Here is a 27,902-nt window from a genome sequence, read left to right on the forward strand (position 1 = left end):
TAAAAGCCAAGCGTGTGGTTTCATTCTGTGTAAATGAAACCAGAGCAAACGCTCTAGTCTGTCACTAAAATCTGACACCACTCCGTTTTGTATGCGTTTCATAAAGAAGGAAGTTGTGCTCATTGTCTTCTTCAGAGGTTTTTGTGGTGTTTCCTTCAGTGTTTCTGGATGCAGCGCCCCCACAGGTGAGGATGAAAACAGGTTTTTCAAAAAGTTTGGCTCATTCGAAACAGTGCAGTGTGAAAGTGACCTGCAGCACCTGAAATGTAACAAATCTTGCAATTTTGGTATTAAATTGAATGAAAACACTGTAATGTTTGGTTTTCATGACTTAGACTAGTAAATTTGTCAAAAAACAAGGGGTTTAATCTTTTTTTTTTTTTGCCATTTCTGCTTGAGTGACTTGTTCCTGGTTTTGCCGTGACACATCCCTAATCTTTATTCATCATGTTTGTTCTGTTAATATTCTAAGCCTTATAGGAGGGGATGTTGCAGAACCTTCTTTGTAATCTTTTTATTTATTCATAGTTGATGAATCTGTGTGCTTGTGTGCGTGTGTGTGTGTGTGTCTCGGAGGAGGATGATATTTCTTTTACTCCTGCTTCTGTGTGGGTGAGGATCTCTGGGGTGAGCTAGTTTTACGCGAAGCTGTCCAAGTTGAAACAGGAGTTCCTCAGGGGGGAGAAGTTGAGAACATTAGGAGAACTGACATCACCAGCTCGCTTGAGAAGATCTTAGAATTTAATCTCTTATTGTCTGTAGCTTGGAAGGAAGCTCAGTTTCCAGTTTACGCTTTGTCCCAATCAGTGGTGCAAAGGAGCGGCAGCGCCTAGTAGTAGCCTTCACTTTCTGCTTGATCTCTCGGTCACTGCAGACAGCAGCCATTGCACCCCAAACTTTGAATATCCACACTTAACCTTGGCTGAGATATTATTATAATCACGTTGCATAGTGATATAAAAATGTCAGCAACTTGGGTTGCAGCATGGCACCAATTTTCCTCCCCTCTGCATCTGTTGGCGAGTGTGAGCTCAGCTCGCCTTATCAAATAAATTGGACAGTGGCTTTTTCCCCGATTGCCTCCTCAGAAAGGTTCTGGCTCACCCGAGGGTCTTCTGCTCATGGCTGGAGCTGATGGGAAAACTACTTAGAATAATTGTCTTTCAAAAGAGCACTTCCAAGCCAGTGCTGTCACCTCAGCGCTCCCACATGTGTATTCAGAAGGTGTGTGTGACTGAGATTCAGGGGCTCCCAGAGAGAAGGGGGAGAAAAGTAGATGGTACCGCTGTGATTATGTGTTTAACATGTTTTCACCTCTGAAGGCCAGATCAATTTGTGCACAGTTTTTTTTTTTTTTGTCTTGATTCCTGCAGCAAAGTGTCGCTAACTGCGTTTCCAGTATAAATGTGCAAAAAAAAAAAAACTTTGTCGATATTCCGCTAAAAACACAAATTAGCAATTGCGGTGTTTCCATGAAATAAACGGAATTAAAAGCATACGTGAATAAGTTTGTTCACACAATAAGTTATTAAAACCATGATGCATCGTCATCCTCCGACTACTTCCTGTTGGCTTCTTCATGGTTCATTACAGTGGCAATATCTGATTGTTGATCATGTGACTCATACTCAAAAAAGTATTTCAATTGTAGTTTTGCCTGTGAAGACACTGTTCCAGTAATCAGTGAGCCTAAAGATAAACAAATGGATGGGTTTCTCTAGGTCTTGCCAGGTTAGTTCTCTAATCCTGGAAATGTTCTTCAGGTGATAGAAGCTCGACTTTGTAACCGTCTTTATGTAGCTCTGAAGGTTCAGGTCAGAGTTTCTCACCACACCCAGATTTCAGCCTGATCGCTGGTTTCTAGCTATAATATCTGAAGCTGTGTACTGAGTCTAGATCATTCTTCTTTAGGTCCAAAGATAATAACTTCAGTTTTTTTTGTTTTTTTTTTCTGTTGAGTTGGAGAAAGTTATGGCACCTCCACACATTTTTTTTCTAAGCATCTGTTCAGTGTTTAGGTACAGCCTGCAAATATCTAGTCTATTAAAGGAAAAAACAGAAACATGACCATATCTAAGGGCAATTTAGAGGAACCAATTAACCTAAAATGAGTGTCTTTGGGGTCTGTGAAGAAAACAGAGCACCACTTTGGATTTTCTGTCTGCTCTGCCTTGCAGCCACACAATAGAAGTATCATTTATTGCATAAATATTGGGCGAGTTGCTCAACAAGAGGGAAAAATCTTAATTTGTTGCAAACAGGAAACAGGTTTTTGTTGTTAATATGCTTTAAAGTTGTGATAAGTGATTTATTTTACTTTCCACTGCAGCTAAAGAGAAGAAGGGACATCACTAGAATGTGGTCAGTCAGCTTAATTAGAAATGCAGATGTAAGGCTTGCCTCCTGCGCTCTGCTCAGCTGAGTTCACACCCCAGACACCTGCCTCAGGGTTCAATTAAATATGCTTTGTTTCTCACAGATTGCCTGAGAGCTGCCGTTGAACGGCACAAGTTAGCCAACAACTACTAAGCATAAACAGTTTGTTTCCCCTCGTCGTTCTGTGTGGCTGTCATCAGATCCCCATTCAGTTCTGCATTTGGTTGCATGAACTGATATAAACCTGGTTCTATCTTCTCATTCTGAGTCTTTTCTTCATTTTTATTTCCCATATTAAGAATCAAAAAAGACAGATTTTTCTCTGGAGCTGAGAATCGGTGGTGACAGATGCTGCGAGTGATTACCCGCCCTGCTCACGGTCCACATGCACAGATTGCAAAGCCGCGTGGAATTTCCAGAGAAAGACTTTGTAAAACCATCCGCCGCTTTCAAGGGGGGAAAACGCAACACCCACAGCAGGCCTTTTTTTTCTTTCTCTTCTTTTTTTCATCTGCTGAAGAGACAAACATCCCCTGTTTCAGTCCTGTAATTGAATTTTGCAGCCAGAATCCAGTCGACTCGAGCAGGAACACGACTGGGTTTTAAACTTCTAAGATGTGAGATCCTGAAAGGAAGAAGATGAGCTTGTGCGCGTTGTAATTATACTGTCTAGATCTTCCCCATAAACTCCGTAATGAGAGATCTGCACCGCTCTTCAAACCACTGAGTTTTTCTGTCCTCAGGGTTTCCTGATTACATCAGTCCATAAATAAAAAAATAAAAAAACAAGTCTAAATAAAACCTTATTAACTCAGCGGTTCTGAATCAGACCGTGGAGTTCTAAGAAAGATGCTGAATTATTTCCTTTTTTTTTCTCCTCCAGTGAATTGTCAGATTAAGCCATATCGTGTCTTTGAGCTGCACATTGTTGCGCCCTCTTTCCATTTTCTCCGGAACGGGCCGATAACGTCCCTGTTGGCTCGGCCCTGTTGTTCGGCCCGGCCTCTTTGTTTGCTGCTGGAGGAGAGTAGCTCTTTTATCTGCCTCTCAAAATGAGTGTGAGGGTTTTCTGCAGCGTTGGGCCGCAGTCTGCCAAATGAACATCTGTGCAGATTGCAGCTCTGCTCCTGATGCTGACGCTGTTATGCAGCTGTCTTACCAACTGTGACACCTCTTCTCTCTGAGGGTCGTAACGAGAAGCCCATGGAGTCATTTTTGGCTCTAAGCCACATGTGTCAAACTCCAGGCCCCGGGGCCAAATCCGGCCCCCCATAGCTTCTTATGAAACTCTCTAGACTCCAGAAGGATGACGTGAGAGACCAAAGTTAAACAAGGACTCAAGGTTTTCAAAAAAATTGGGAAAAAAATCTATTTAATAATACCAAAAAGTAGTTAAAGAACCAAACTCTAACATAAAATAAGTCAAATGATGAGTAACATGGATTTGGGCCTGACTGAGGTCAACTGAACAATAACTGGACTCAAGCAAAACTGATCTGTAGACAAAGAACAAAAGCTGCTGAGTAACCTATACCTGCCACATGAGGGAGGTACAACAACATTTGTATTTTTTGTAACAAAGGAACAAAAAATACAAAATTAGCTAATGCAACATAAAGCAAACTATTTTTAACGTAGCACAAACTGTGACAAAAAAACCCATTTACCCGCTGTCATCAGTGACCATGCTAACTAGCCTTAGCATTTGCAACAGGCTATCAGGAGAAGCTATAACATAGCAGAGAGCAAAGAGGGGAACAGCGTGCACAGGGGCATGATTGGCAGTGCTAAGGCCCGCCCTCTGGCTCTGATTGGTTGTTTCTAGTTAGTTCTTGAAGACGGCAGAGATAATTTTTTCCCAGATTATCTGTCTCATACTGTACTGTGTCAACAGATATGTAAAAGTATATTTCTTATAAATGCAACATTCTGTGGCCCCAAACGACTGCCAACTCTCACCTACAGATGGCAGTATTTTTTTACTTCTGCTGCATCAGCCTTACTTGATGTAGTCTGTGGTCAATATGGTGGGTTAAAAAAGGCACATTTACTGTACTATATAAGCACAAACATTGCAAAAATATTTTAAATTATTTCTAAATCAGCACCACTAAAACAATAATTTTCATTGCAAAATAATAAATGAAACAATCACAAAATCCTGGAGGGTCTGATCAGCGTGAAAAAATGTTCAATATTATGCCATTTTAATATGACCTTTTCAGAGATAACTATTTATAAATGTGTTAATATATTTAACAATATTTTAATGCCACTCACGATCTTAATATGGCACAAAATCAAAACTTTTGAGTCCATTTCATGAGTGAATAAGTTATTTCAGCTCTGCAGGGATTTGGGAGTAGTAAAGAATTAAGCATGTAAAAAATGTTCACAACAGTAATCGATTTAAGCTACTTGCTTGTGTTTGTGCTTGTGAGTTTTGCACTATTTTGCATGTGTGTAGGTGTACAGGTTCACCTTGGATGTTGAGTTTGCAGGGGTCAACATATGTAGAATATTAATAATTTTTTTCATCCAGAAATAAGTATGTATTTTCTCATTATTTTGGTCAATTCTCTCTTGAAAATGACGTTTGGCTATTATATATTGCTCTTCCCAGTGTGGCAGGCAGCAGGAATTGCTTCTCTAAGGTCATTGCTGCCTTTTCACCTTGTCATTGTGTCTACACCTTAGATTGCCCCGCTAAAACCTGGTTGATATTTTTTTTTTCATCTTCATTTTGAAACTAGAAGACTTTTAGTTTGTCCTGAGAGGTAAAACCCTGTAAATCAAAGAGGGTGTACTTTCCTTCTACACATGACGGTATCTGTATGGGAGTCATAAAGAGTTGTGAGGTGCACGACATGTTCATCAGAGAAGTTCACCACGTCAAATTGCGGAGCTTTACCACGCTAAAAAAAACCTCCTACTTGTAGGCGTCGGGTTCCTGAGCCTTCTGTCATTCGTGTAAAGCGCTCATTACACGCTGGATCTTCTCACCGCATCACCCGTCACAGCTGTCAAAAAATGTCACAGCCCTGCGGCAATTACCTTGACGTCTGTATCTTCACCCTTTTCCATTGATCGTCTTTTTGTATTTACACATTTACTTCATATCTGGAGTTGACTCACAGGCAGTGTTTGCACTCTGCTGCAATTGTCTTGTTTTGCAGGTTAACAGAAAACACATTTTTCTGTGGATCTGTAGCTGCATTTTCATTCCAAGTTTACACAAATCTGTGACCATATTCTGCTGATGTAGAATAAACACAATTTGGCTGTTTTGGCATTTCCATTCAATTCAAAATTAAATTGAAATCACATATGAGTGAGCTTGTTTACTCTATAAGTCAATAAAAAACATGCCAGCAATTACATAAACTATATCCATATTTCATTTCAATATCTATATGCTCCCACTGGCTCAGGTTATAACAGGAAATAAGATTAGTTACCATAACTACGCTGATGATACACAGCTCTACATCACGCTGTCACCAGGTGACCTTTGACCCCATCCAATCACTGAATAGATGCTTAGAACAGATAAATGTGTGGATGTGCCAAAACTTTCTCCAGCTGAACAGAAACAAAACTGAAGTTATTATCTTTGGACCTAAAGAGGAGCAAACTAGAATCAATGCTCAGCTTCAGTTATTACAAATGAAAACCAGCGATCAGCCAGAAACCTGGGAGTAGTGATGGACTCTGACCTGAACCTTCAGAGCCACATTAAGACAGTCACAAAGTCGGCCTTCTATCACCTGAAGAATATTACCAGGTTTAGAGGACTAATGTCTCAGCACGATCTAGAGAAACTCATCCATGCATTTATCTTTAGCTGCATTGATTACTGCAACAGCGTCTTCACAGGTCTGACTAATAAATCAATCAAACAGCTGCAGCTGATCCAGAACGCTGCTGCTCGTGTTCTCACTAAAACCAGGAAGATAGAGAACATAACAGCAGTTTTAAAGTTCCTACACTGGCTCCTGTAGCTCAGAAAATAGACTTTAAAATACTGTTATTAGTTTATAAATGACTAAACAGTTTAGCACCACAATACCTTAAAGATCTGTTATTGCGGTACCAACCGTCTAGACCCCTCAGGTCTTCTGGTTCTGGTCTGCTCTGCATCCCCAGAACCAGAACCAAACGAAGAGAAGCAGCATTCAGTTTCTATGCACCACAGATTTAGAACAAACTTCCAGAAAACTGTAAAACAGCTGAAACACTGGGCGCCTTTAAATCTCAACTTAAAACCCACCTGTTTAGAGTTGCTTATGGCTAAATTAGGGTTAGAGTGTGGGTTTTGATGTCTTCGATGTTTTTATCCTTTCTTTTTATCTATTTATTAATTTATTTTTATTTCTCTTTCTCACTGTTTACATTTTAATGATATACACGAAAACAACAGAAATGTAAGTGAATTTTAAAAGAGCTATATCTAGAGGTTAGAGTCCTGGTCAAACGGCGTTTTGACTAAAGTCTGAAGGGTTGGAGTCCCAGTTGACGGCGTCTCAACTATAGTCTACAGTTTTTTATTTCTCTTTCTCACTGTTTACGTTTTAATGATGTAAAGCCCCCCGGAAAACGTGTTAGAGTCCCAGTTCAACGATGTTTAACTGAAGTCCTAAAAGGGGTGCGGGTTTTAATGTTTGTTTGTTTTTATCTCTTTCTCACTGTTTATTACATGCTGTTTTTATTTTAATTATGTAAAGCACTTTGAAATGCCTTGCTGCTGAAATGTGCTATACAAATAAAATTTGATTGATTGATTGATTTCATGGTGTTGGCGCTCATGGCTAATACTAAGGCCATCAGCCATCAGAGGAGATCAGTATCTTGTTCAGGCGTCATCCTGATGATCTCCTTATTCTTGAGAGTGGTTACATATATGGCGCTTTGGAGAAATTGAAGTCAGACGTTTTGAAGAGCTATGGATTCATCACATTTGAATGACACAACTTTTTATTAACTATGTGAGTCTGTCAGAGGTCTGGTGGAGCCAGATGCACATTGTCTGAAAAAAAACCCCAAACACACCATCATCCTCCTACTACTTCCTGATGCCATTTTTGTTGTTTCTGACAGTAGTAACCTCCAGCTGTTGATCACGTGACTCATGTTTCTAGTGCAGTTTGTGAAACGCTGATGAACCACCTCATTGTCGAAAAACATGTTTTTTTTAATCGTCATGGTTCCATTAAGCAAATTTATTCTAGTAAATTCAATTTGCGCATTTCTATGGTTAATGGAATTGCATCTTCTCTTCTTTAGCTGGTTGAACAGGTGGCGTATTCGTCTGTAGGAAACTGCATGGTCAGGGGCAAATGGAAGCAGTTTGTTGGAGATGCATGGTTGATTAAATAGGTCCATAAAGTTTCCCAAACAAGTAAAAAACTGGTTCTGCTTTTAAAGTTGCTCCTGCAGATGTGAAAAAACACAACCCATGCTGAAAGTTTGTGCATCAGAGGAATCCGATGTCATTGCAGACATAAAAGCTCCTCAAATACAACACCAAGGACAGAAAGAAATCTGCACTTATTTTAAATAATGCATACTTACATGGAATGGAACTGGTTGCATCTGCAATAACACAAAGTGGCAAAAACAGTTTGTAAAGTGGCCCCTCATCGGAGCCACAGAAAGGCTTTACTGGCCAAATTTAGCCTGTTAGGTGGAAGGGGGCCGTCTCGTTTCTGCTGCAATGTAAAACCGAGTGCAGCTAATGCCTCTGAGACATCCGAGTGCTGACATTTCAGTTGTTTATTTACGTTTCTGCTTTCATCTGCGCATCACTTAAGGGACAGCGGTGACGCCCGACTCCATCCATCAGTGTTGCTTTCACCGGTGACGGCACGACAAGCGTTTGGTGAACCGTTGTCACAGCCATCCGCGATCAAACGTGTGTTTACGCTGCGTCCCGGTCGGCAGAGTAACAAGCCACTTGTGAACACCAGATACCACAGCTCAATCTGTCTGGGCTGACGGATTGGAAGGAGCTCCTGGTCCATTTGATGATCAAAAACCCCCATGAAACAAACATTGCAGTTGATTTTGGTGGGTCTGCAAACGCATATGATGGTTGCATCACATACCCAACACGGTGACAAATCTTTGTTTAATCTAAAAGCATTACAATCATTTTACCCTGTCAGACGTATTCCCTCACTTGCTCACTGTTATCAGTACAAATGATGATGCAATCCTTTAGCAGAGCCCCATAGTGGCATTCTGACTTTTCATTAGTTACCACTGAAAATTAGATTCAGCTGAGCAGCAGTGGAGCCAATCTGTGGGGACTCCATTGGGAAAGCAGTTCAGGCGAAAACAAACGCTAAACTTTCAGAGTGCAAATGTTTAAATACAACTGCTGCTGTAGTTTAATGCGGAAAATGTGCATTTATCTATGGCGCAATACTTCTGGAATCTGAGCCGCTCCTGAAATGATTTCTGGCTGGAAATGCATTCAGAAATTGGCTGATTTTGAGCTTGATCAGCCATATCTAGTAAAAAGAAATTCTAGAAACCGAACATTTCTTCCTATGTCCAATCAGGAAACAGACTGGAATTCATATAACTGACTCTAAATCTGTCTGACTGCATATTGCTGTGAATAAAAGGGATCTGTTTTTTTATTTTTTTTTTTTTTTTTTTAGCAATGTGGTGTTTATCTACTGATTATGGCAGATGAACAGGTTTGGTCACTTCTCTGCCGTTAGCACAACTGCAGCAATATTGAGCTTGAACAACAGTAAAGTATACCGAGGCAAATTTATTTGTATTGCAAATTTCATGTACAAGATAATTAAAAGTGCTTTACAGTTTAAAAACAGAGGTTAAAAACATTCCTCACAAGATAAAACAAGTGAAATGCAAGAGAAATATAATTAAATTAGTAAAAAAAACTGTAGCTAAAGTATTTTCTCTTGCCATACATACAGCTAAAAAGAACCATTTTGTTTTTAGCAGTGTCTAAATATTTTGAGAGTCAAGGACCTTCTAACTAATTCACGAAGATGGTATGTGCTGTGTAGGGGAGGGTGTGAGCGGCGCTTACTTAAGAATGATAAACAGTGGAAAGATATTCATTCTATTGACTTTTTGTGACTGGGTCCGGTACATTTCTGCAGATGGCAGTAGGACCACATGTTCTTTTTTTTCACAGATTATCTGTCACCGCACAGTGATTATTTTAACAAATATGTAAAAAAAAAAACAAACATATTTTTATAAAAGTTACCTGCTGCAGCTTTCAGACGGAGGTATGTGGACTTTGAGCACTGTGACTAAACACCAAACGTACAGTAACAGTTGTGTGCCATTTGTGTGTTTTTTTTTAGTTTTCTTCACTTCTGGAAAGCTTTTCAAAATCTGAAACTTTTCTGCTGGAACAAGACATCATGTTTTACTGTAAACTAAACATCTTGGGTGAGATGTCACCACTGATGCCGTTTTCTTTTTTCCGTTTCTTCTTATCGTGAAGTTGGTCTTAAATCATATTTAAAATGTCAATAAAAATGTGCTAAAAAGTCTTGAGTTTATCTTTGCCTTATATCTTTCTGCAGACAAATAAGCCGTAGATTAATACAGATCCTTCATTAACCAGTCAGCTTTGGCCTCAACAGCCCACTCCCTTTTTTCAAGGACAGTTTTGTTTACAGAGACTTCAGTTTACATTTTATTTGTCATTTTGTTTTGGATATTTAAAATGTCTTCCAGTGTTGAGTGTTTGCAAGAAATTAAAGTTTATACAGCTTTGGTAGGGTGTAATTACATTATTATTATTATTATGTCATCATATTTTTTGTTGATAATCTTCTCATAATATTATTATCATTTATCATGATAACTTCTGTGACAATTTATTGTCCAGCAACAGGGCTATGCATGGCAATATGATGTTTTTTTTCAAGGGGAAAAAAAAATTCCACATGGCCCACAGAATAAATAACCTAAAAGTAGTGAAAAACTGTCCAATGAAATTTGGACTTTATGTAAGTGATGACACTAAGGTTCTCTAATTACACTTGATGATCTTCATGGTAACCTCCAAATCCTGCTTCTGTATGAATCGTACTTCCTGCTGCAGAATAAAACTAAAACATTCATTGTAGTTCAGCTGTTTAATGTTGCTTTCCATTGGCAAAAATACATATTTAACATGTTACTAGTGGGGAAACATTATTTAATATGCCGAGAGTAACTCTGACCTTCAGCTGCTCAAAAAAACATCTCCCAAATCCCTCTCTCGCTTGTAACACACCTGGTACGTTCCCTTAGGAATTTCTCTGCAAAGCGAATCCCAACGGGCAAAGACGTTTTTGGCAGTTCTGGCGTTCTGGGAAGGAAATTAATAAAACATCTTGAAAGTTTAACGTTTGCAACTGCCACCTCACAGCAGGAAGCCTTAGATTAAATCTTTGCTGTGATCCGTCTTTCCCTGTTGTTCTGGGGCCTTGCAACTTCCTAGCTGCACTGCAAAAATTCAAACTCTGACAAAATATTTTGGTTTAGCCTCTAGTGCATATATCATACTACATTTGAAATGAGCAAAACTACCTTTCAAATAATTTTTCAGCAAAATATAAAAGCTTGGTTTTAGTGAATTATTCCCCCATCAATATCAAGGAATTCTTGCTTTAAAACAAGCTCCTACATCTTGATGTAAAGATACTTGTTAATTAGTTTTTGTCTTATTTTAGGTATACTAAGATATTACTGAGATATACTTTGTTTTTGCAGTGTTCAAATGACACTATTTCCTTTTATTTGTTTTTATGGGAAGAATCCAGCTGCTTGGTGAGTGCCAAGCCAGACGGACAGCAGCCTTTGAATAGACCATATGTTCAATTAGAAAAGCGGCTTGATATTTTAACTTGTTTTGGAATCTCTAAGGAAATTTTTACTATGTTCCTGCCTTGTCTATAAAACATCATGGCCAAATGAAAAGCAGAGCAGTAGATACTTTAATTAGCCACCTACAGTACACTTCATCCTTAAGTCGTTACATTTTCTGAAACGTCCACCGTTGCTAATAAAGCACAAAAGATTTGATTCCGAATTTTATATTCAGTGTTGAGGTGTTTCAGCTAAGATTTATAATTTAGTAGAGACATGGCTATGCATCATAACTCGGCCCTGTGGGTTAGGGAGCCTGAGCTTTGCTCCAAGAGTGCAGAGGGAACATCTATGTAGTTCAAAGTCACAGTGAGGAAATGTTTGATAGCAGCTGGTGGTGAATCCAGAGGAAAAAAGAAGTCCTTCCCCGGTGTCTATCTGTCACACGTGGAGGCTGGCTGTGAAGCCTTGTGATGAAACAGAAAGATAATACCCATGTTTAGGCATGTAGCACTGAACTATACTGGACGTTCTGCTTTTATGGTCCTTATGACCGACTGAGGACTTTAACAAGCTGTAACATCAGCTGTTACTTGGCTTATTTAAAACAGCTTGTGGTATGCTTACAAGTGCTTGATTTTACATTCAAGGTCTCATTGGGCCAAAGTTTCATGCTTGCAAAAAAATTACCATCTATGCACGTTGCTACTTTAGTGGATTATTAAATCACTGGCTGCTTTAATTGATACACCATGCCTGCAGAGACGCACTTATTAGTTCTGACATGAATTCATTAATTTAACAATGGTCCATGTTAACATGATGGGATTTAATCCTCTGTACTGGATTGAGATGTTGTGACTGTTGAGGCTATTGGAGTGCAGTGGACCCCTGGTATTCCCAGGAGTTAGAATATCCCCAAATAGTTGAGACACCCTCTAGAAAAAACTTTGAAACTTCCTTTTTTAATAGTTAAAACATCAAATTTACTTTATTATGCATTATTAGTTACAGTGGAAACAATCTTGGCACTACCACAGAAGCTAACATCCACAGAAACAAGAATTTTGAAGTCTTCCAGTTCTTTGCCTTGACAAGATTGTTGGGCATGTAATGGTTTAGTTGATGAATAGCAGAGATGCGAAGGCGGAGCTTGCCTCATGCTTGGGTTATTGGCTGCTGAGAATTTGACTTTGAAAAATGTGAACTATTGATATTCTGCTATGAAAAGATAAAAAACTTGCTCATGAAGCACATATTGTTTCTGTAGCTGCAGCTCTCAGACATTATTTCCCCATCAGACTGCTCTGTGGTTGAGAGACCATTACATAATGAATAAGGACATTATAATTTGTATGCAGATAAAACTAAATCTGCTGCTAGAAAACAGGACACACAGACCCAATAGAGGACCAACCCTCCCCTGGACATGTGTCCTCTTTGTCTTGAAATTTAAAAGAGCATTTTGTGTTTTACATTTGGACTGAAAGCCTAAGAGGTCTGAATAAAGAACTATTATCTGAGTTGTTTTTTATCATCTATTCATTCTTCTGTATGATATTATCCTTCATTTAATTAGTTTTTATCTAACCTTTAGCATTTTATATTAAAATTGGTCATTTTTTTCCCACAGTGGCTTCAATCTCATTAGCATTTACAGCAGGGTTGTACAAAGTGCGGCTCAGGGGCCATTTGTGGACCTTGGACTGAGTTTTTGTGGCCTCCAACTACAGTTCAAAACTGATGTGACTTTGATCCATCCAGTAGCTCAATTAAATTCAGTTGAGTTTATTTCTATAGTGCCACTTCGCAACAAATGTCATATCAATGCACTTTACCAAGAAACAAAAACAGGTGGTTGATTTTTTATTTTTAAATCCAAGTGAAATAATTGACATAATTTTCATATAATGGATAAAACTGAAGTACAAATCAAAGTATTTTTCTTTTGATATCCAATCATTTTATAAGTAGAGCCACATTCCTACTTATTGTAATTATGGTTACAGAAAAACCATCTTAAATGCACCCAAATTAGTTTTTATGTAATTCACAAAATTTGTCTAAATATAGCAAGCATTTTAAAAGAAAGTGAGAACATATAACTGAAAATAAATGTATTAAATCGAGCAAAAGAGAATTTGAAAACTAGACGCCTTTCTTTTAAGACATAAACCCTCCAAAATCCGTTTTATGTTTTGGATCTATGATGAATTACATTCCTTTCCTACAAAAAACTAACAATAAACGTTGGACTATAAAATGTGGTCCAGAACATTTGGACACACCTGATTTACAGAAATCTGGAAATAGTGACTTTTGTTGCTTCTTAATTACAGCTCCAAAGGCAAAGCACAACTTATTTAACTGAAAAACACAGATGTGAACTTTTGAACTTTGGCTTTTTGTTTCTGAACTTTTTTTTTTTTGCTGCTTTGGTCTCTTTTAATCACCAAGAACATTTAGCCCACTGAGTGAACACAATGAATTCTCCAGCTCCTATTTTTTTTAATCATAAATGAACAAATAAAGCTTGTTCTTGGCAGACTCCCTCATCTTGTTTGGCTTTCCAGCTGCATGTCTCTGTTATTTTGCCGAGAAAACCTCAAAGCTGTTCACCCATGAAGATGAACAGCACAGATATCAAAGTGTTTGAGATGATTGATAAAATTGCTGCTTGTGTTCCAAGGTGGAAGACATATTTGTCGCTGAAGAGTTGCCATCTGTGGTGAGTTACGGGTTTTGCAGGGCCAAGGAAACTGTGGACGCTTTTAGGAAGGACAAGTTTGATGTTGAGCCTTAAAACAGCAGATGGTAGAAAACAGATTAACAAAAGAAACTGAATTTAATACTATCATTTTGTTTGTTTGCTTTGCTAATACTAGGATTCACTGAAAGGAGGTTAGAAATGGAGAGACTAAATCTCACTGATTAATCACTATATGTTCACCTTTTTTTGAAAAGAAACAACCTAAACACAAAATATCACGCAGCCGACTTAAAAGTGTAACTAACTCCGAAATCAATGGTTTCTTTTGCTGATAGACAGTCGAAATGTGTTCTTAAAGGTGTTATCTGTTTGTTTCTTTCCTAATTTTGACATTTTTCTTTGTAAATGTGTTTACTTCTGAAATATTTGTACAAAAGCTGTCTCAGTGCTGCCCTCTTTGGGTTGAATGGTGAGTACCACAGCTGAATTTTCCTGTTGGTTACAATGGCACAGCTTGATTGATGTCTGTGTCTCAGAGGTTAGAAATGGAGAGACTAAATCTCACTGATTAATCACTATATGTGATTAATCAGGATATAAAACCATCTCACACAGACACACCATGACGAATCAGGAGTTGGAATACAGGGCGTTGATTGGTCATGTTTCTCAGCTTTGCATGTGTAATTTATTTTCAGCATGGTAACAGAGAGGAATCCGTCCTCAGCAAACTACCTCTGACTGCAGGTAGTTTGCTGCAGGACAATGCCATAAAGTCTCCAATAACAGAAAAAAGTTGCTGGATTTGTTGATAGTTGCTTTTTTTGGGGGAAAAAAAAAAAGTCACTTGAGAGGTTTGAATTAGGGGTCGGCATTTACTGCTTATTGTTTATCATTTATCATGATGAGACAAGAATTTTCATTTATTATTCTCACACTAAATTCCAATTAATATTTAAAACCCACCAAAACAGGCAGTGAAAATTAGTGCATGTGGTGGGGAGGTTTCTGCTCGGTCTTCCTGTTTCTTGTGTGAACATGAATCAATGTCCAAAAAACCTGTAAAATATGAGATAATTTTGTTTTCCAGATGACTGAATGGAGATTTTCTTTCTAAATTGCAACCATGATCGAACATAAACTTTTCCTTGCATGCGCCCAATGAGCTCACTGACAGTCACTTTGGTTTGAAGTTCTGTGTCTCTAACGGCCCTGTTAAAATGAACTTTCCAGTTAACAGATTATTAAACATGCGTACTATTTTTACAGAGTCAAAACGTTCTAAAGTGAACTTTTTTTTTCTTTTCACAAAAAAATGTCCAGTGTTCAACTTGTGTCCCACTTGAGTCATTATTTCTAAACGCCTTAGACGAGTGCTCTTTTAAAGGGCCATTAAGAAATAATTAAAGACTTAAAAGCTGTGATTTGATTTAATACTGGTTTGCATATTTTATTTATTAAAAGCTGCCAGTTAGATTAAATTGCAGGGTGGAAAGACAGTTGCCAGGATTTCCTGCAGCAAGTGTCAGAAATGGATTTCCATGGAAGGCAACAGACTTCAAATGAGGGAAAATGTGGAACGCTTAGCATGTTCATCCTGATGAGGAAGAACATCTTTTGTGTAAAAATAAGTTTAACTTAAGGGTAGTTTAATGTACATTCTAACCTTACCTATAGTCATGAGATATGAATCATAAACAGAAGAATAAGATTCTAAAAGACGAGAAGGGCAGACCCAGAAACACTGAAGAGGAATAAAATGTTATTTCTGGCCTGAAAAAACATGCAGAGTTCGTTGCTAAGGAGAAGGATTCCAGGGTTTCCATCCCAACCCTTAACCTCTGAAACAGATCTACAAAAAGACCAAGGATGGATGGATAAATGGAGGGATGGATGGTTGTTTCATTTTAGGATCAGATGGATGGACAGATTTAAGGATGGAAGGGAGGGATGGAAATGGTCTCATGAAAGAATGGATGGATGGAAAAACAGAAGGATAGGTGGATGAATGGATAAAAAGAAGGAATGATGGCTGGTTGGATATAGGGGAAGAAGGAAAGAAGAATGGATAAAAGAATGAAGGGTGATGGATGGATAAAAGGGAGGATGGATGGAGGGATAGCTGGATGGATGGATTGACAAGGGAGGGAGGATGGATGGAGGGATAGCTGGATGGATGGATTGACAAATGGAAAGATGGATGAATAGATTAAAAAATTCCTCCAGAATGCATCATGTTTGTTGACATTTTTCAGACCTTTCCTTGGCTAACAGAAAACTAAATAGCTTGAGCAGCAGCAGCAGCAGCAGCTTCAATCAGGGATCAAGGTGTGTTGTGGTCAACAGAACAAAACAGAAAATCTGCTAACTCCAGGGGGATTCACGAGGCAGCTCAGAAATCCGGCCTGGAATGTCTGGTCCAGAAGCTCTGCTGTTTAGCAGTCTGTCAGCCGACTCGGGCCTAATGGCTGTTGCCATGGCAGAAGGCGTCTGCCTGGAATGAGTAAGTAACAGCTGAAGTGGCTCATGCTGCCTTTCCGCCCGGCAGGACTCGCCGAGCTTCTGAGAATCTGGGCGTGTGTTTTCGCCGCCCGCCGCTGCTCGGCTCGTACATTAGCCATGCTCTTTCATTAATCAGCATTAACGCGGTCCCGCGGGGAGCCTGGTTCATGTGGTGGTCCCACAGGGAGCGCTCCGTCCCCTCTCATTTGTGGTTCAAAAGTGAAGCGGAGTCTGTGAAAAAGGCCGTCTGATTAAAAGCTTTGCTTCTCCGCAGCCGCTCTCAAAAGATGATGATGAATATGTAGTGGCTTTTATAAGCTGCTGATGAAAGCAGGTAATGAATACAAATACAACTATTATTCATTGGGGTAGCACCCTAACCCAGGAGCAGCGTAGGGAAATGGTTATGCCTTACAATAATGTGTAATTATCATCTTTTTTGATCTGTATTTTTTTTACAAGCTGCACTTATCAAGCAGCAAATGGGTCACCTCATTTAGCGATCGTCTGAGGGTATTACGTTTCTCCTTTTCAACCCACATCAAAGGCAACAGGCTTGATCAAGATGCTTGTGTAAACGTTACATATTTTTCTTTTATCTCCGCCTGACGTGCCATATCAGATAATTACTGCATTTTCTAATGTGGAGGATTTGATGAAAGAACAAAATAAGGAGTGAAATAAAGCTTTGAAAGTATGATTTCTGCTTCACGAGCCTTTAAAGAGAAGAAACAAAGACTTTCTTAAAATTAACTGTGGATTTTGTTAATTTTGCAGTTGGTATGACTTTCTCTCTTGGAAGAACATGAATAACCTGATGTGAAGCGATTTATGTAGGGGATAATATGCAGAAGTAAAGAATATTATCTGGCTGAAACCTTAAAAAAAGGCTTAAAAAGAATTTAAGTAATGTTTTTTTGGGGCTGTGTTGAGACATTACAAGCAGCAAATATGTTAAGTGGAACTTAAAAAATTAAAACTAACATTTAGTTAACAAATTTACACTTAAAATATTGAGTAGATATACTGCTAAATATACTTTATCAATTGCATAACTACAACAAAAAATTAAAACAATTGTAGCTACATCAACAAACAAAATTAACTATAACTGAAAAGAACATAAATTATGAATGTTCCTGATTGCTGTTACTGATGTAAAGAAAGTTGATCAATATAAAAAGTTGTTTCGTTTACTTATTTTATATGTATATATATGGCGTACGACTCTCAAAGCATCTTCGCATCTTCGTTTCTATACAAGATTAGCTTTCAACTTATTTTTATAGAGAAATTCTAAAACTGAGTTTCATCCATGTGTGTTTCATGCAGCTATGCTCAAAATTATTCAAACCCGTCATAAATGTTAATTATACAAACATGTTTCTTCCAGCTGGTGATTAAATTGATGTTTTGGAGATTCCTATCTAAAGTCCAGACTTCAATGAGAAAGTGAATACGTGGAGTATGCTAAATATTTCACACCCTTAAACGTGTTGAGCACCAGAAATAAATACATTACACAGCACAGTCAAAATATCACTGGAAACCTGTAAAAAGATGGTCATAAATTATGGGTGTTTTCCCACCTGCTAATCCAGTCGACTCGGTTAGTGTAGGGACTAAAATTGCAACATTTGTTACATTTCCAGCTGCTCCGGTTTTCTTTCACTCTGAGTCTTTCACTGAGTCAAACAAACGAAACCCTTTGAGAAACCTTTTCACCTCCTTGTCTGTGGTGGCGTTGCATCAAGAACCACTGAAGGAAACTACCAAAACCTCTGAGGAAGACACTGAACACAACTTCCTTCTTCACAAAATGTAGACAAACCGTGGTGGTGTCAGATTCTAGCTGTTGTCTTTGGTAAAAGACCACAAGCTCCTTCTCCAGCTGGTGCTAAAGCTGTGTGTTTTTCTTTTTTTTTTTTTTTTTTGTATCTACCCAGGATGCCCTGCGCTGTGTGTGTATGAACAGTCTATAGATACTTAGACAGAGAAATGGGGTGAAATAGTTTCTGTCACAATGAAATCAGCCACAACCAAATCCTTACAGAGTGAGGGTAGGTCCTGGAGTTCAGTCCATCAGTATGTATGCAGTGCAAGTCAGCAGCCCTGCTGGTGTAACAGCCTGGCCAAAAGAAACAGAAGCCAGTGATACAAGAAAAAAAACCTCAAGTTCTACATTCTGAGATTACATGCTAGTCAGTCAGACGACGAAACAGCAAAGATTCTGGAATACATCAGGAAGATGGCAACAATTTATGTTTAAGGCTAGAACTACTGACAGACTGAGGATGTGGCCGATACAAGGAAGTCTCACCAATGACTACAGAAGGCTAAACTAAAGGATGTTAAGAATAGCAGTAATCATGGGAGTATGAGAAAAACAGGAGAAGTCCTCAAGTTAATATAAAAAAAAATCCAAACATGTTGCAATGTGACGTCACATGCAGAAGATCCCGCTCTCAAGCTCCCTGTTGGAGGGTAATAAACTGTTGATGATGACTACCATTGGTTTATGTTGTCAGGTTGACAACATAATGCATAATGCTCTTAAATGTTCGCATAGTGAATAAAAGATCATTTTTCTACCACTTATCAACAGTTGGGGTACCGGTCCTCAACCCCCGGGCCGCATACCAGGACCAGTCCGTGGACCAATTGGTACCAGGCCGCACAAGAAATAATTAAATATTTCCGTTTTATGTATTATTTGAGTCTGGAGGATCTTTTCTTTTGAAAATCCGTTAACCGGATTCTCTCGGTTATTTACGTGCCAATGCTGAGCCCACAAGCAGCAAAATGAGTAAGAAACAGATCAGGTGTCTTTGGAAAGTTTCTTTGCAAAGGGGTAAAACCCAGAGAAGAGACAGGAGAATGGATTTATCCCGGACCGGTAGGTGAGTCCCACATTACAAGCCGCTCTCTGTAGCATGCGGTGACCGGCTGCTAATGAGGCAATGAAGCTTCAAACTGCTTCGCCACGTAGAGACCAAGCAGGCTGTGCATATAAGTAACACTTCGGGTCTCATTGTCTCCCATCACTCCCAGAAGGAACCGTCACGTTGCGGAGAAACAAGCTCAGGGCTCCCGTTAGTCGTTATCGTGAGTTAAAATTTTCACGAAGTAAAATTTTCATTTTTGTTGCGCATCTGTATCTTATTTTGAAGGGGTATATAAATGTTACCATAGCAACCAAAGTGAGAGAACATTTGGGCAGTGGTCGAGAGGAGATGAGTAGAGCTTGTGAGTCTTAAGTCTGGTTTAGACGGCAAGATTTATGAATTGTCGGCCGATTCTCCAAACCTCTGTGACCACAGAGCTGATAAAAGTCCAACAGGTTCGATCGGTTCGTGTTCAGCCACAAGGCAGGAGCAACACACCACACCAACCGATTTCAGTCACGAACATCCCGATTCCAGAGGATAATCCAGTAAAACCCCCAACATAGCATACGGGAATTTAAAGTAACCAAACATGGATGATGATGTAGAAGCAATAGTGACAGTTTGTGGAGTCATTTTAAGAGATAAAAGACGTAACAAAAAGAAAAGGTGGTGGATAAAAGACGACGGGAGCAGCCGCTTTTTTTGCTGCACTATAATTTGGAGGTGACTGTGTTTTTTTCATACTTAACATTTTTAACTGAATAAACATAATAAACATATATAATAATGACCTTTACATATAATAATAAACATTTTCACATATCATCTCCGATATCCACTGGACTCTGTTGCACAACACGTCAGCTGTTTGGGATTCCCCTCTGTTCTTATGTCACCAGCTTTCAGGTTGCAATTTAGCTGCTCCTAAATGTCATCCCCATGAGAACCTGTGTAAAAGATAACTAAACAAACAAATAAATAAAATAACACCTTGCTGCTATGTTTATGGTGTGTGGTATTTGGTATTTAGGGTCTGAATAAGCCCCCATTTCTTACTACCTAAAACAGAAGCAAAAACATCCCCAAAAAAATAGCTTGAGCCAAAATTATTCATCATCTACTGACTAAGTAAATTTACATGAAAAACAACTTTGTGACCTAGTAGAGTAAATCTGTAGAAGAAAATTAATTAAACACTGACACAAATAATTCACTAGTTAAATTAAATACTGAGGAGTGACACTATTCTCACAATTTAATAAATTACTCCTTAAGTAATTATTATGGAGTATCAGATAGACTAAATATTATATAACTACACACAAACAAACCTATTTAAGCATATGGTCAAATAATTCTTTTTGTACACAATTAAATATTTGAATGTTAAATTCATTAATAGAAAAAAATGAAATCAGTTGTTTTAATTTCCTGTGTTTCCTGTTTTAGTTTCTTGTTTTAGTTCCCCGCAAAATTTCCAAGTCGTGACCTGTCCACGGTAATAAAAAGGTTGGGGACCACTGATCTAGATAACAAGACCTGGAAAAGTTTTTAATTAAAAACGATCGCGAGGGAGAGTGAAGTAGGTCAAATATGCTAGCTTGACTTTGACTATTTTAACATGTAGGTGTGCTGCAGAATTAAATGTTTTGATTCAGTTAAAAATAAAAAATAAAAAAGAAAAAACAGAGGCAACCCACAAACCAACACTCTGGCAGATCATCAGTAGTGCAGATGTTTAAATTAGCTAGTCAACCACCGCTGTGTTTAGACAATTGATTATTAATCGCAAAAATAAACATCAAGCCTGAAAACATGATACTGTAACGGACTGATACATTTGTGGATGCAAGGCGTCTACTCCTTTTAATAAAAATATTTACAAACATAGCATTCCCTCTCCACCTTTCAGTTCCCTTTCAGTGCAGGCTGATATAACATGTATAGTTTTTGGCGTCCATTTGAATTTCTGAAGGTTTTGCAGGTTAATGTGGTTACATAAAGCTTGTTTGTAAGTATGCGCTCTGTGGTTTTATGTTGTGTAAGAGGACTCTCCAGACACTGCAAACTACTGAATGTGCAGCATATGTTGGTTCTTATGTAAATTGGTGTGTGCATCCATGCATGCATGTCTTTGCTTGTATTTAGATTGGTAAGCATAATTATAGGTGGCGTGGAGATGCAAAGTAACATACTGTTACTTTTCTGCACTTATTATCCCTAAACCACGGCTGGCTATGTGCAAAAATAAAGTTTGTTTATTATTATTATTTCAAGTTGAAATATACGTTTCACATAAATCATGAATCTCCTCTTTACATAATATATTTTAGCTGTACACTGAAGCGAATTTGGTTTTAATTAAATAAAACAAGCGTCCCTTATGCCAGTAAAATATTCAGTGTTCAATCTGTTCCATTCACGTTTTGGTCGATTTTAGTGTCAATTCTGGAAGTTTCAAACATTCTCACTTCTGTAGGATGTTTGAGGAAAAATATCAACCATGTCCTCTCTTTAACCTTGACTTCCCTCTACAGGAGATTCTCCCCATGGAGCTGAAGGTTAGAAAAGCAAGATTTCCCAAGAACAGAATACCATATTTTAGTGTCAAAAACTCAAACGATTGAAATTGGAAAGAAAAAAAAAATTGCGATGCAGGTGCAATGACACACAAGTCCACCCGGCATATGAATAGAGCCTTCATATGTTGCTTGTTAATAATGTAGAAATGCCCAGTGGCTTCTGTTTGAGGGGTTGTGGAAGCGTTGGCGAACAGCCTGACATGCACTGGTCCCAGCCCACCGGCCTCATGCATCACCGCTCTGCCGTCTCCATTCATCTCTACAGCTGATTCATCTGTGGTATTGCTTTTGCTGTGATGCAACACAAGGTGGAGGTCCGCTGCACGCACAGGGGGCGCTCACCCTCGACCCGCCACATAAATCATACCCTGTAATAAAACTGACTGGTGCCGTTCTTTTTCCTCCCCTGCCGTTTCCTCGCAGGGTCAAAGCGAAGAAAGGGGTGAACCTGCTGCAGACCAAGTCCAAGCATGCTCAGTGGAAGGTAGACTGGGAGGTGCAGCCCGGCGCCAAGCATTCCATCACCACCATCAATGTGAGCAAGAACAAGGCAGTGAAGCAGGGGTAAGTCAAAGTGTCTGCACTCTCCCAAGCTCCTCTCACACAAATACACTCATATTTGTCCTAATAAGAGACTCAAAGTCAATAAATATGTCATAAACCATTGGTTATAGTGAAGTTGGGAAAGTTCCCACCATTTTTTTAGTAGTAAAATACTTCTTTAGGACCAGGCACTGGATGACAAAGTGCAGACAGTATTTTACAGGGCAAAGCTAAAAACTAGGACTGTCAACATTAATGCGCTTACATGCAATTAATCTAAAAATGTTATTCCGTTAATATGACATAGCGCAGATTAATTGAACTACTATCTTGACCTAACAGCCTTTCTCCATTGGAGGGTTACCCAGTTCAAGCAGCACGCTATGATTCGATACACGAGGAATGACAAACGACCGCAAAAGGTGAAGGTTTTCCATGACAGCAACATAAGTTGAACATTTTTCAGTTTTCTTGTATTGCGTCACTAATCTGAGTGTAAACATCTATAGTATGAGCTTGACATTTCACATGCACAAATTACACCGGTCACTCGGCTGGATGAGGACAAGCCACTGTCGCCTCATTGCACGAGTTCTAAAGGAAATGAATGGAGAGGAACTGGAACAAAATGACTTCCTTTAAACCTTCCTGAATATTAAATAATGGAAAACTGAGGATCATCAGACATGCTAGTTTGAGACAATAACACATTTTCTTAAAAATTTTATAAAAACCTTCACACAGTGGCAGTTTTTGACATGGGTGCTATGGGCAGTTGCCCCGGGTGGCATTGGAAAGGGGTGGGGCACCCAAAACCTAGAAAATAAATGATATCTTATCTGTCAGTTCTCCTCTGAACAAGTTTGATACTACTTATATGGATGTGTAGTGGAGCAAGTTTCCTTTAGTAGATGTTGAGTACTGTGAGACTACATTACCTGCTTTCTACTGCAGAAAAAAAATCAGATAAGTTCTTGCATTTTAATTGGTTGGAGTGCAACAGAGAATGTGATCAGTCTGATTAAATTGTTTAATTTAACCCTAACCTGTAGATATTTTCTTGGATTCTTTAAATGTTCTGCTAAATTATTTGTTCATGAGGGAAAGTGAAGTGAATTTGATTAAAAATTAACTTTTGCCAGAGAAACAAATAAAATCAGATTAGCTTTATTTTGGTAAATTTACGATGTTACAATAAAATGACACAAAATAAGGCATTATTTTACAAACCAATAATTTTCTAAAAAAATGAAGAGGCTGAATAAACTACAATATGTAGCTACATTATTTGCAGTATCAGCTTCCTTTTTTTAGATTATCTATGTTTTGCAAGACAGTTTGGTTACCAGTGTTGCTTTTCTTTTTTTCTTTTTTTTTTTTAAAGGACTATATGGCTGTTTGCCCAGGGTGCCACTGTATCACAAGTTGTCTATTGGTTATTTGCAGAACAAAATTATGAGCACAGATTTTGGTCAAAATATTATAAATAACACACATTCAATAAAATAGAATAATATTGAAACCATTGATTTATTTTAGTAACTTAATTCAGTAAGTGAAACATATCTAGTCACATTTATTATGATTTTCTTCCTACAGCTAATGAAAACACAACATTTAAGATTAGAATATTAAATCACGTCAGTTAAAAACAAAAACACATTAATACAAAAATGTGGGCTTAATGAAAAAATGTATTTAAACTGACTGTACAGCTTTTAAACTGGCCTATCAGAATTGAGGCTTCGTTCCATTTAGTCCCATTAAAATACTAATAAACTTTCTTGGATACGTGTTTTTATTTTTACATTTTATCTGATTCAGAACAGCTCTATGTGAAACATTTCTTCAAATATCAGTGGTTTTATTGTGGTGTTGAATTCAGGTAAATAATTCCTTCTAAAAACACACACAGAGAGAACATCCATCACGTTTTACTCCTGGGGCTTTACAAGAGCAAAGGTTTCCTTCACCTCTGAGCTCCAGCCACTGAGGGGAAGCAACTAAAAATTAGCAACCATCTATCAAACTTTGCAGTGCGTTTGGTTCATTAAAAACCGAAGCAATGGGAGTTTGACTGGAGACATTAGCCGCGGCTGCTCCACATACCAGCATCCCCGCGGACGCCCTTATGGCCGGAAGAGGAGTCGCCGGAAGAAACAGAAAAAGGCCCACCATTTCTCTCTTGTTTACACCTTTCCTGCCATATTTGGTGACCCGTGTCTGTAATCTTTGCCGCCCTGTCAACATGTGGGAAATGTCCAGTAGGGGTCAAGCGTGGATGGAGGAACCATGTGTCAGACTGCATTTAGTCAAAAACTAAAGCAGGTCTGTGTGAACCTGAAAGGTAAATGACCAAAGTTCATGAAACAAATCAGGTTTTGATGTTTTATTCAAATCAAGCTGACTGGAAATTACCTTAAAGAAGATAAAATGACCAATTCCTTTTGATATTTCCATGTAAAAATTTGTTAACAGTTTTTGCTTAAAAATGTGGATGGACTTTGTGGCAAAATAGTCCAGGAGAACTTTGAAATAATTTCTATAATCTTTCTTGTGTAGTCTTGGTACATTCACACTCATTGTAGCATAAAACATTCATGTACTTTAGAATAGAAATATGTAAAAATATAATATAGAAAATAAAAGGATGCATATTCAGTGTAAAGACATAAAAACATAAATGAATAAGAAACTGTGCCGAGCAAATTTACAGCATAGGAAAATAATACTGTACACTTATTAAAAAATATAGTAGAAATATTTTTTTATAAATCCACAGAGGGGAAATTCAGGTGTAATAGCATCAAATACATAGGTTCACACCAAAAGTTCCAAAAGAATATATAAAAGATTAACAATGAAAGTAATAATGATATACTGTACATGATTATAATGTAGAGATCTGTGCAGTTATTAGAATAGAAATAGTTTTCATAAAACAAAAGTAGCACACAGTTTTTAAAAAAATAACATTATGAGGAGGTGGCAAAATAAGGTCCAGGGGAATGGAGATGTATGAAATGAATTGAGTTAATCAATCAATCAAATTTTATTTGTATAGCACATTTTAGCAGCAAGGCATTTCAAGGTCCTTTACATAATTAAAAAAGCAAAATAAAAACAGCATTTGACATTGAATAAACAGTAAAAAAGTGACAGATTTTGGAAATAAAAAAGGATTTTTAAAAAAAAGATAAAAACATACTTTTGTTATGGAATTTAAGCGCCTGTCGTTGTCGGACTCCACCGTCTGTATGGAATTCATGTATGGAAGGATTTATCAAGAATTGGAAGGAATTGAATATTTTTTTATATTTAGCATTTGTCTCTAAAGCTAATGCTTCAAAATTAAGTAAATGTAATGATGATTTTTTTTTCTCACACCTGACCTGTGATTTTGATCTGAATTATTTGTATTACATTTTCCTCATCATAGTACCCATATATTCTGAAGTTGTACAATATGTTGTTTTTTTATCATGCTTGCTAAAAGAAATTCAAATCTAAGTTGATTAGTTAATTAATGTCGGTACGAAGCAAGTCCTTGAAGCTGAAGTCAGACTCCTTGTGTGTGAAAACACTGTGTGCTAATAAAACTGATTCTGATTTGTTCGGGTCCATCCCGGCTCCCCCCTCGTTAAATACACATTCATCCACCAGTTTAAATTAAACTTCAATCTAATTAAGGTTAAAATATAAACCTATGGCAGCGTTAATGCAGCTTTACAGTCACTTATGACTAAGTGAAGTGAAAGTTTTAGTTCTACCTTCTGCTATTTCTTTCATCATCCTCTCCGTCTTTATTCTTCACTTATTTTTCTACAATCCCTCCTCTTTTTTTTTTCAGTTAAACTTTACTTAAGTGCTGGAACTGTCCAGCGTACTTTGTCTTTTCCTGTACCCATCCACCTGGAACAATCTCATTCTGTAATAGCAGCTGCTTGGTAACACCGCATGAACAAATGCATTATTGATCGCTGTCAGTGGGCTTGGGATAAATAATGCTCTCCAAAACAGCCTGGTAATATCGTCGTTGCAACATGCGCAAAGAAAAAGTCGATCATTTAATAAGATTCTGGGATTTTTTTTATTTATTTATTTTTTGCTTTAAGAACTCAGTAGGATAACAGATAAAAAGTCATTTTGTAAAATGCTGGTACTGACTGCCAACCACTCAGGAAATCTGAAACAGAGAAAATGTCTCTTTTAAAACAGCACAATTTGCTCATTTGGACGTCCACAATGTCTGTTTTGAGGATTTAAAACATGACTGAAAATGGCCTAATTTAGCTTCTTTAAAAAAGATGAGTGCTTTTCAAAAAAACATCCAAACAAAAATCTAATGCTCAATTAATGTAATTTTTGTTTTTTGAAGATTTTATTTTTGGAAAATAGTGGTTTTCTGTTTTTTTTTTGTTTTTTGTTTTTTTTTTTCTTTCACCAACGCACTCCTTCGGTTTCCATAGTTCAGAGTGATGTCACCATCCCCTGAGCCGCCATCTTGTTTGACAGGCACGTTTTACAGCTTTTACTTATGTGGACTTTGGATTCATATTCCATCAGGTTAACTCTAATGGTGTATGGCTATGACTAAAACAGTTTTTTCCCAAAAAATTTTATGACTTATTTTTTGATAAATTCATCTTTATTCTGCTGACATCATGACTGCATTCTCGTAACTGAACACAGATTCTCATAGCCCGGCCTGCTAGCAGGTTAAATTTGCCAGATTTTGCCATCATCACTGCTGTAGGGAGGATTAAGATTATTTTAAACGTGAATCTGAATACTTTCAGTCGTCAGTGTAGACATCAGAAGAACCTCAGAAGCAAAAAACACTCAAGTAGAAGAGAAAAGGTTGTTAAACAGGTTCATAACTGAGCATATTATGGTCTATTTAAGAGCTCCATTTTCTTTGTTGAACCATTTTAACCTCTGCATACATCGTTTTTATTCTCCTGCTGTTGTCGGCCTGCAGCTTCTTTGATCCATTGAACTCTCCCTATAAATCAGTTCAAACAGACCTCTGATCAAAGTATGAAATCCTCCCCTCTGCTCTGAAAAACCCCCAAGCCCTGCTTTTTAATATACACACTTTGTCCTCTACACAATGTACATCGTTAACCTAATGGGAACAGAGCTCTGCTTTCTTGAATCATGTTGGTTTCTTCTGCCCTTTGCTATGAAGTTATCTTTCTTTTTCTTCCCCCGTAGGTTGAATATAAATTTGTTTATTCATCACTTATCAAATCTGATTGTAGTGGAGAGGACACAGTGAGGCAGGTTAATTTATTGGAGCAAATGGAGATTATTGCACATAATAGAAAAGAAATATCACTTATATCACTTATTGTACCTCAGTGGGAAAACTTAGCAAAGGAACAAGAGGAAGAGGAAACATACAGATTCACACAAAGGTTATATATATATATATATATATATATATATATA

General features: G+C 37.9%; 1 protein-coding gene and 1 long non-coding RNA gene across 2 annotated transcripts in view; one reads left to right on the top strand and one right to left on the bottom strand.

The window, feature by feature from the left end:
- tmem132e (transmembrane protein 132E) overlaps positions 1 to 27,902 on the top strand; it is a 142,800-nt gene that overhangs the window by 46,800 nt on the left and 68,098 nt on the right. The window contains exon 3 of the mRNA XM_007563873.2: positions 22,329 to 22,469. Within this exon, the coding sequence (XP_007563935.1) occupies positions 22,329 to 22,469 (141 nt within the window). The remainder of the gene's footprint in view (positions 1 to 22,328; positions 22,470 to 27,902) is intronic.
- On the bottom strand, positions 1,162 to 18,225 carry LOC107837571 (uncharacterized). Its single transcript, XR_001663593.1, has 3 exons — positions 18,153 to 18,225; positions 17,241 to 17,249; positions 1,162 to 1,174 (listed from the first exon to the last, which is right to left on the bottom strand). It is a non-coding gene; the product is annotated as an uncharacterized LOC107837571 (long non-coding RNA).

The sequence above is a fragment of the Poecilia formosa genome, unplaced genomic scaffold, assembly GCF_000485575.1.
Source record: "Poecilia formosa unplaced genomic scaffold, Poecilia_formosa-5.1.2 Scaffold152, whole genome shotgun sequence".
Classification (NCBI taxonomy): Eukaryota; Metazoa; Chordata; class Actinopteri; order Cyprinodontiformes; family Poeciliidae; genus Poecilia; species Poecilia formosa.